We start from the raw sequence: 10,000 nt of genomic DNA on the forward strand, positions 1-10,000 counted from the left end.
GCTGACAAAGAGTCAGAGCTCTATTGAGCTGAGTATTCCATTAACTTTAACTAGTAATGACTTCATGACTTTCTTTGCTAACAAAATTTTGACTATTAGAGAAAAAATTACTCATAACCATCCCAAAGATGTATCGTTATCTTTGGCTGCTTTCAGTGATGCCGGTATTTGGTTAGACTCTTTCTCTCCGATTGTTCTGTCTGAGTTATTTTCATTAGTTACTTCATCCAAACCATCAACATGCTTATTAGACCCCATTCCTGCCAGGCTGCTCAAGGAAGTCCTACCATTATTTAATGCTTCAATCTTAAATATGATCAATCTATCTTTGTTAGTTGGTTATGTACCACAGGCCTTTAAGGTGGCAGTAATTAAACCATTACTTAAAAAGCAATCACTTGACCCAGCTATCTTAGCTAATTATAGGCCAATCTCCAACCTTCCTTTTCTCTCAAAGATTCTTGAGAGGGTAGTTGTAAAACAGCTAACTGATCACCTGCAGAGGAATGGTCTATTTGAAGAGTTTCAGTCAGGTTTTAGAATTCATCATAGTACAGAAACAGCATTAGTGAAGGTTACAAATGATCTTCTTATGGCTTCGGACAGTGGACTTATCTCTGTGCTTGTTCTGTTGGACCTCAGTGCTGCTTTTGATACTGTTGACCATAAAATTTTATTACAGAGATTAGAGCATGTCATAGGTATTAAAGGCATTGCGCTGCGGTGGTTTGAATCATATTTGTCTAATAGATTACAGTTTGTTCATGTAAATGGGGAATCTTCTTCACAGACTAAAGTTAATTATGGAGTTCCACAAGGTTCTGTGCTAGGACCAATTTTATTCACTTTATACATGCTTCCCTTGGGCAGTATTATTAGACGGTATTGCTTAAATTTTCATTGTTACGCAGATGATACCCAGCTTTATCTATCCATGAAGCCAGAGGATACGCACCAATTAGCTAAACTGCAGGATTGTCTTACAGACATAAAGACATGGATGACCTCTAATTTCCTGCTTTTAAACTCAGATAAAACTGAAGTTATTGTACTTGGCCCCACAAATCTTAGAAGCATGGTGTCTAACCAGATCATTACTCTGGATGGCATTTCCCTGATCTCTAGTAATACTGTGAGAAATCTTGGAGTTATTTTTGATCAGGATATGTCATTCAAAGCGCATATTAAACAAATATGTAGGACTGCCTTTTTGCATTTACGCAATATCTGTAAAATCAGAAAGGTCTTGTCTCAGAGTGATGCTGAAAAACTAATTCATGCATTTATTTCCTCTAGGCTGGACTATTGTAATTCATTATTATCAGGTTGTCCTAAAAGTTCCCTAAAAAGCCTTCAGTTGGTTCAGAATGCTGCAGCTAGAGTACTGACGGGGACTAGCAGGAGAGAGCATATCTCACCCGTGTTGGCCTCCCTTCATTGGCTTCCTGTTAATGCTAGAATAGAATTTAAAATTCTTCTTCTTACTTATAAGGTTTTGAATAATCAGGTCCCATCTTATCTTAGGGACCTCGTAGTACCATATTACCCCATTAGAGCGCTTCGCTCTCAGACTGCGGGCTTACTTGTAGTTCCTAGGGTTTGTAGGAGTAGAATGGGAGGCAGAGCCTTCGGCTTTCAGGCTCCTCTCCTGTGGAACCAGCTCCCAATTCAGATCAGGGAGACAGATACCCTCTCTACTTTTAAGATTAGGCTTAAAACTTTCCTTTTCGCTAAGGCTTATAGTTAGGGCTGGATCGGGTGACCCTGGACCATCCCTTGGTTATGTTGCTTTAGACGTAGACTGTGTTTCATAATTATTGTATGGCCTTGCCTTGCAATGTGGAGCGCCTTGGGGCAACTGTTTGTTGTGATTTGGCGCTATACAAGAAAAAAAGTTGAGTTGGTTGAGTTGTGTGTGTGTGTGTGTGTGTGTATATGTGTGTGTGTGTGTGTGTATATGTGTGTGTGTGTGTGTGTGTATATGTGTGTGTGTGTGTGTGTGTGTGTATGTGTGTGTGTGTGTGTGTGTGTGTGTGTGTGGGTATGTGGGTATGTGGGTATGTATATACGAGGTCTCTTAGATAATAAACCGACCCTTTTATTATTTTTTTTAACTATATGGATTTGAATGACATGCGATTACACCAATCATGCTTGAACCCTCGTGCGCATGCGTGAGTTTTTTCACGCGTGTCGGTGACGTCATTTCCCTGTGGGCAGGCCTTGAGTGAGATGTGGTCCCGCCCTCTCGGCTGAATTCCTTTGTTTCACACGCTGCTCGAGACGGCGCGCGTTGCTTTATCAAAATTTTTTCTGGACCTGTGAGGAATATCCGAGTGGACACTATTCGAGAAATTAAGCTGGTTTTCTGTGAAAAGTTTAACGGCTGATGAGAGATTATGGGGTGTTTCTGTCGGTGTAAGGACTTCCCACGGAGCGGGACGTCCTGCAGCGCTTCCAGGCGCCGTCATCGGCCTGTTTCGAGCTTAAAACATCCTAATTTAAGGCTTAATTCACCCAGGACATCGTGAGAGAACAGAGAAGATTCAGAAGAGGCCGGCATGAGGAATTTATGCGGACATTCCACTGTTTAAGGACATTTTTTTAATGAAATACGTACGCGCAAATTCGCCGAGTCGTTTCCGTGACAACTCGGCAAATCTGTGTGCGCCGCGACAGGAAAAACACCTCCGTGTTGAAAACCATTTGTAGAATTCAGGCGGCTTTTAATGGCTTTCAACAAGTGAGTAACTGAGAAATTGTTTAACAGCTTGGGCATGTTCCAACTTGCCCGTTAAGATTTCCAACGGAGGTGTTTTTCCTGTCGCGACCCCCCGCGGTCGGGTCCAGCCCGACATGCGACTCTGCCCGCACGTTCTTTCATTACAAAATGACCGTTAACAATGGAATGTCCGAATAAACTCCTCATGCCGACTTCTTCTGAAAGTTCTCTGTTCTCTGACGACTTACTGCGTCAACAGAGCCTGAAATGTGGAAGTTTTCAACTTGAAACGGCGAGACGCTGCCGCCTCGAAGCGCAGATCGCCGTCAGGCGCCGTGGACCATCCTTAAAGCGACACTACCAGACCAAAATCTCTCATCAGCCGTTAAAATTTTTACCGAAAACCAGCTGAATTTATTGAATGGTGTCCACTCAGTTGTGCCTTACAGTTTTGAAAATTTTTTTATCAAACAAAGCAACAGTCTCTGAGCCATTCCTAAACAATGAAAAAAATTGACGAGCGGGTGGACGACTCCTCACTCAAAGACTGCCCACAGGCGAATGACGTAACCGACAGGCGTGAAAAAACTCTCGCATGCCCACGAGGGTTCAAGCATGTCTGATGTAATCACACATGATTCAAATCCATATGGTTTTTGAAAAAAAATAATAAGGTCGGATACTTTTCTAATAGACCTCGTATATGTGTATATGTGTATGTGTATATGTGTGTATGTATATGTGTGTGTGTGTGTGTAAAACCACACTGTAAGATGTTTATTAAAAAATGAACAATTGTAAATTGTACACTCTTGTACTTGTCTGTGCCTGTTCTTTTTAAAATAAGAAATAAGCACATAATACACAATAAATAAAATTGAGCTTTTACACTGTTTAAAAAAACAGTTGTTTTTACAGAAAAAAATCTATCAGCTTTGGTTTCCAGGGGAATTCTGTCAAAATTACAGTGAATATGTAAATGATTTACACATACATATTTATGTAGATTTTACAGTTTAAACCTGTAACTTTAGCAAAACTAAAGTGTAATTTTGATGGTCTTTTTCACATTGAATTGGCATGGCCATGCTGATATTAAACCATTTTCTCTGTAAAATTTACAGATATATAGGGTGTCCCAAAAAAATATACAACATTTAAAACACTCGGTTTGACTCACAAATGCTACAAACTTAATCAATGTTTCTTTTTTACTTGCAGAGACCCTGAAGTTTATGTTATGCTGGGCGCTCCCTTAGAGATAGGGTGAGGAGCTCAGTCATTCGGGAGGAGCTCGGAGTCGAGCCGCTGCTCCTCCACGTTGAAAGGAGTCAGTTGAGGTGGCTCGGGCATCTTTTCCGGATGCCCCCTGGACGCCTCGCTGGAGAGGTGTTCCGGGCACGTCCCATTGGGGGGACGCCCCGGGGAAGACCCAGGACACGCTGGAGGGACCACATCTCTCGGCTGGCTTGGGAACGCCTTGGGGTTCCCCTGAGGAGCTAGGGGAGGTCTGTGCGGCTTTGCTTGAGCTGCTGCTCCTGCGACCCGACTCCGGATAAAGCAGATGAAAATGGATGGATAGATGAATGGGAGCAGGGGGAAGTCGTCTGTAAGCGCTGCACTGAGTCAGTGCGCGCTCCTGCTCCTGTCAGTTTCCTGTCCGTTCCTGTGAGCTCTTGTCGGTTCCTGCTGTGCACACTGCGCCACACGCACACTGTGCACACTGCATATGGCGTGTGTGTGGCGCAGTGTGCAAGCCGAAGTCTTGACGTCTCTCCTGTGGTTTGGTGGCTTCCACAGGCTGAGTGGTCTGTGGTGGTTCTGGTTGTGAAGACAGAAGAAGTGTGTTGTTAATTTCTCGGCTGGCTGGTGTTTATCAGCCACCTAAATTATGTCGTTTGCTACATTACAGACTGTAAATACAGAATAAACATCTGCAGACTTTTTTTTCTCTCCTGCAGGATCTTCCACTACGACACCTCTGACGTTCAGTCCCACCCCTCTGTCCTCTGCCTACCTGAAGCCCACTAGTCATCGGAGGGGGTGGCACGATGTTCAAAGGTTACCACATCACCAGGTCCAGCAAATTGAAGTGGACCTGGTGACTGCTGACCTCCAAGATTCCACCCCAAAAACGGGCATCATCAGACGCACCATCCAGTACTCTGAGACGGACTTGGACGCTGTGCCATTACGCTGCTACCGCGAGACAGACCTGGACGAGGTGAAGACCTGATCAGGAATGACAGGCTTACCCAAATCACACTTTGAAAAATAAAAACCCATTCTGTGGGGACCTGGTGTGTCCACCTGGAAAACATCCAGATCAGAGTTTGGCATTCTGGTTAAATTAATAGATTCATGTTATTTTTATTCTTGATGAGCCTTTAAAACTGTTTGTTTGTGCTTTTTATACAAATTTCACAAAGACCTTCTCAATCCAGACTGAACCTTTATGCCCAACAAAAAGTTACAGTGAGGAAAATAAGTATTTGAACACCCTGCGATTTTGCAAGTTCTCCCACTTAGAGGGGTCTGAAATTTTCATCTTAGGTGCATGTCCACTGTGAGAGACATAATCTAAAAAAAAAAAAAAATCCGGAAATCACAATGTATGATTTTTTTTTTTTTTTTTTTAATAATTTATTTGCATGTTACTGCTGCAAATAAGTATTTGAACACCTACCAACCAGCAAGAATTCTGTCTTTCACAGACCTGTTAATTTTTCTTTAAGAAGCCCTCTTATTCTGCACTCTTTACCTGTATTAATTGCACCTGTTTGAACTTGTTACCTGTATAAAAGACACCTGTTCACACATTCAATCAATCACACTCCAACCTGTGCACCATAGCCAAGACCAAAGAGCTGTCTAAGGACACCAGGGACAAAACTGTAGACCTGCACATGGCTGGGATGGACTACAGGACAACAGGCAAGCAGTTTGGTAGAAGACAACAACTGTTATGATTATTTATTAGAAAGTGGAAGAAACACAAGATGACTGTCAATCTCCCTCGGTCTGGGATTCCATGTAAGATCTCACTTTGTGGGCTAAGGATGATTCTGAGAAAGCTCAGAACTACACAGGAGGACCTGGTCAATGACCTGAAGAGAGCTGGGACCACAGTCGCAAAGATTACATTAGTAACACATGATGCTGTCATGGTTTAAAATCCTGCAGGGCAGCAAGGTCCCCCTGCTCAAGCCAGCTCATGTCCAGGCCCATTTGAAGTTCACCAGTGACCATCTGGATGATCCAGAGGAGGCATGGGAGAAGGTCATGTGGTCAGATGAGACCATCATACTCTGGGGGCGCTCTTCTGCAAAGGGGTCAGGACGACTGCACCGTATTGAAGGGAGGATGGATGGGGTCATGTATTGCAAGATTTTGGCAAACAACCTCCTTCCCTCAGTAAGAGCATTGAAGATGGGTCATGACTGGGTCTTCCAGCATGACAGTGACCCCAAACACACAGCCAGGACAACTAAGGAGGGGCTCCGTAAGAAGCATTTCAAGGTCCTGGAGTGGCCTGGCCAGTCTCCAGACCTGAACTCAATAGAAAATCTTTGGAGGGAGCTGAAAGTCCAAACCTGAAAGATCTAGAGAAGATCTGTATGGAGGACTGGACCAAAATCCCTGCTGCAGTGTGTGAAAACTTGGTGAAAAACTACAGGAAACATTTGACCTCTGGAACTGCAAACAAAGGCTACTGTACCAAATATTAACATTGATTTTCACAGGTGGTCAAATACTTATTTGCAGCAGTAACATACAAATAAATTATTCAAAAAAATCATACATTGTGATTTCCGGATTGTTTTTTTTTTAGATTATGTCTCTCTCAGTGGACATGCACCTAAGATGAAAATTTCAGACCCCTCCATGATTTCTAAGTGGGAGAATTTGCAAAATTGCAGGGTGTTCAAATACTTATTTTCCTCACTTTATTGTGTCAATCATCCATTTTTCATCTCCCCAGTTTGAAATACAGGGGCGGACATGATGATCAGCATGTCCCCCTGTCCGTCCCTCTGTCCCTGTGTTTTTTCTTGTTAGTGCGATATGTCCAAACCCAGTTAACCAGTTTCATTCATATTCATCATAAGGGTGTATTTGTTATTGTTATTATTATTGTTGTTGGGTGATCCCCGACACTTTGTGGGGACCGGGGGCGCACACCGAGAACACACCCGCACACCGAGGGCACACACCCGCACACCGAGGACTTTTGTTAACATAGATCCGATTATTGGTTGTCCATTCGGCTGCTCCCATTTTTGTTTGGGGTCGCCACAGCGGATACAACCAGATCCACATTATATTTGGCACAGGTTTTACGCCGGATGCCCTTCCTGACGCAACTCCAGTGTTACCTGGAGAAACACACACAGCTGCTGGTGTTCCAAAGAGGTCTCCCATCCAAGTACTAACCAGGTCCTGCACTGCTTAGCTTCTGAGATCTGATGGGATCAGGTTTACACAGAGCAGACCGGCTGCTATAAAAAATCAACAAAGCCCAGACGTACAGCTGGCAGTTATTTGCTTAGTTAGATACGATAGCTTCATGTTTGGTGATATTGATTATATTTGATTATTGATGTGCAGGTGATGCGTGCGGAGGCGGAGCCAGCGGAGGAGGCAGATTCTGCATTTGGGAGTACCCGCAGTGTCCTGGAGAACTCCATCTTCAGTCCTGCAGACGTGTCTCCGAAACCCTTGACAGGAGTGAGACAGGAGGACGAAGACGACGATGAAGAGGCAGAAGAGGAGGAGGAGCAGGAGGAGGAGGAGGAAGAGGGCGTGGTCAGCTGGGCGAGTGTCCGAATGCAGGGAGACAGAACCAGACAGAGAGCCGCCAGAGAAGAGACAGACGTCTGCAGTCTGCTGCTGAAAGGGTCAGAGGTCACACACGTGCACAAAAACACATCTTAAACATGAAATGATTTTTGTTTGGGAGCCATGTCAAGTCTCATAATGTGTCCTGGCCTGGAGGGGGCAGCACTGTGGGTCATTCCAGCCACCACAAGATGAAGTTCTCAGACTGGAGAAGAAGACTTCCTGCTGCCTGCCACCAAAGCTCTTGTTTCGTCACTGTGGCGCCATCCGCTGCATAATGGCGCCCAGCTGCTGACCCAAGGTGCCTGGTGTGGGGATGGATGTCCTGTCAATCACCAGGACCCTCCTCTGGCAGCCAGACCTCAGGAGCTGCCTGAACCTGTTTCTGGTCTGGTCCAGCTCATGGTTTGGACCCAGATTCAGATCTCGTCAGTCAGGATTCTCTTCTGCAGGACCCTGGTCACATCTGGACACTGTGCAGTCTGTGAAGAATAATTTATTATTTATTAATTTATATAGAGCCAAATCACAAGTAATCGCCTCAAGGCGCTTCACAAACATCATTTAAAAGCAGAATAAAATGAAATAAGATTAAAACACAATAAAAAAAATTTAAGCATAAATAAGTAAAAGAAGTAAAATAGATAAAAGGAATAAAAAAGACACACAATCATATAAAATACTAATGATGAAACAGGGAGAACAAATGTGTCTTCAGACTGGCTTTAAAAGTCTCCACAGAGTCCGACTGTCGTATCAGTGCAGGCAGATCATTCCACAGAGCTGGGGCGCGATAATAAAAAGCTCTGTAACCTGCTGACTTTTTCTTCACCCTCGGGACACACAATAGTCCTGCACCCTGTGAACGCAGAGCCCTAGCCGACACATAGGACTCAACCAGGCCGGCCAGATAGGGGGGCGCCAGTCCATGAACCATTTTATAGGCCAATAATAATACTTTAAAATCCGATCTCAGAGAGACCGGAAGCCAGTGAAGGGATGCCACAACCGGCGTATTATGATCAAACCTTCTGCTTCGTGTCAGAAGTCTGGCAGCAGCATTTTGAACCAGTTGAAGACCCCTGATGCAGCATCAGCCATAGACAGGATGGGATGAATCTTTGCTATATTTCTTAGATGGAAGAAAGCAGTCCTCGTAATGTCCCTAATGTGGAGGTCAAAGGACAACATAGGATCAAAAATTACCCCAAGGTTCCTCACTTTGTCAGTATGATGTATAACACATGAACCTAGGCTAAGCGCCAGCTGATCAAATTGATGCCAATGTCTTGCTGGACCAAGAACCATCATTTCAGTCTTTATTAGAGTTCAAAAGTAGAAAGTTGCTAGACATCCAACTTCTCACTGCTGCGAGACAGTCCTGTAAAGATTTTATGTGGACAGGATTTCCAGCAGCTATCGGCATATACAACTGAGTGTCATCAGCATAGCAATGAAAAGCAACCAGAAGAACCATGCAATGTCCTCCAAGGCTAGGAAAAGAGCTCTGGAACCACAGGGACCATGGCCAAACACATGGGGGGTGACTAAAGACTACTACCCAGCATGCCCTGCTGTCAGACTTCACTGTTAATAACAGTCAATTAAATTCAGCATGAAATTGAACAGAACTGAAAGAACAAGAGTCGTTACCATAAAATCAGCCCAACCCAGTTTAAAAGAACCAAGTCTGGGAACATCCACAGTTCATTTATATCACCCCAAATCACAGCATAAGTTACCCCCCCATCAAGGTGCTTGACAGGGCTCTGGTCTGACCTCAGCAACCACCCTGAACAAGAACATGGTGGTCAGAAACAAACTGGTTTTTGAGGAAGAAACCTCAAGCAGACCAGATTGAGAGGACTGAACCACCACTTACAGATCAAATAAATTAAAAGAGAGAAAGTTCAGACATGTAAAACAAGAGCAGAAAGTGTACAATCAGCCGAGAGAGAGAATGGTGAATGTCCACCACAACCCATGAGATTCAATCAGCTGGGAAAAACATCTCTCAGAACATTATTTCTCAGCAGTAAAATGATGGAGTCACAGACGGGGTGCTAATGTTTTCACCGCCAGCTTCACAAACAGGACCAGAATTTAGACATATTGAGGTTGAGTCTTGCTCAAATTATTCGTCACAAAATTGCGACAGAGAGAAAACGATGATTCAGTACAAAACTAATAATAACATTAAAGGATTATTAACCAACCACAAGATCTGTACGCGAACGCGTGGTCTGTACTGACAACACGTCGGTCTGATATCCCCGTACAGTTCTTCATGGAGGTGTAACAGCTGACGGCTGTTCACACCTCCGTGAAGAACTTGCTAACAGATGGTCTGGTCGTTAACTGGTTAGTTTTCAATCTGTGTGTTTTTTTCAGATGCTGTTTAGATTTTTATGGAGTAGGTTTATGTCCCACTTGGGTTTT

At 43.9% G+C, this 10,000-nt stretch overlaps 1 protein-coding gene across 2 annotated transcripts in view; it reads left to right on the forward strand.

Moving 5' to 3' along the window:
* Window positions 1–10,000, forward strand: part of LOC117522820 (PH and SEC7 domain-containing protein 1-like) — a 114,703-nt gene that overhangs the window by 32,496 nt on the left and 72,207 nt on the right. For both annotated transcript variants that reach the window (XM_034184225.1, XM_034184224.1), the window contains 2 exons: window positions 4,684–4,946; window positions 7,331–7,620. In XM_034184225.1, the coding sequence (XP_034040116.1) occupies window positions 7,334–7,620 (287 nt within the window). In that variant the 5' untranslated portion in view covers window positions 4,684–4,946; window positions 7,331–7,333. The remainder of the gene's footprint in view (window positions 1–4,683; window positions 4,947–7,330; window positions 7,621–10,000) is intronic.

The sequence above is a fragment of the Thalassophryne amazonica genome, chromosome 13, assembly GCF_902500255.1.
Source record: "Thalassophryne amazonica chromosome 13, fThaAma1.1, whole genome shotgun sequence".
Classification (NCBI taxonomy): Eukaryota; Metazoa; Chordata; class Actinopteri; order Batrachoidiformes; family Batrachoididae; genus Thalassophryne; species Thalassophryne amazonica.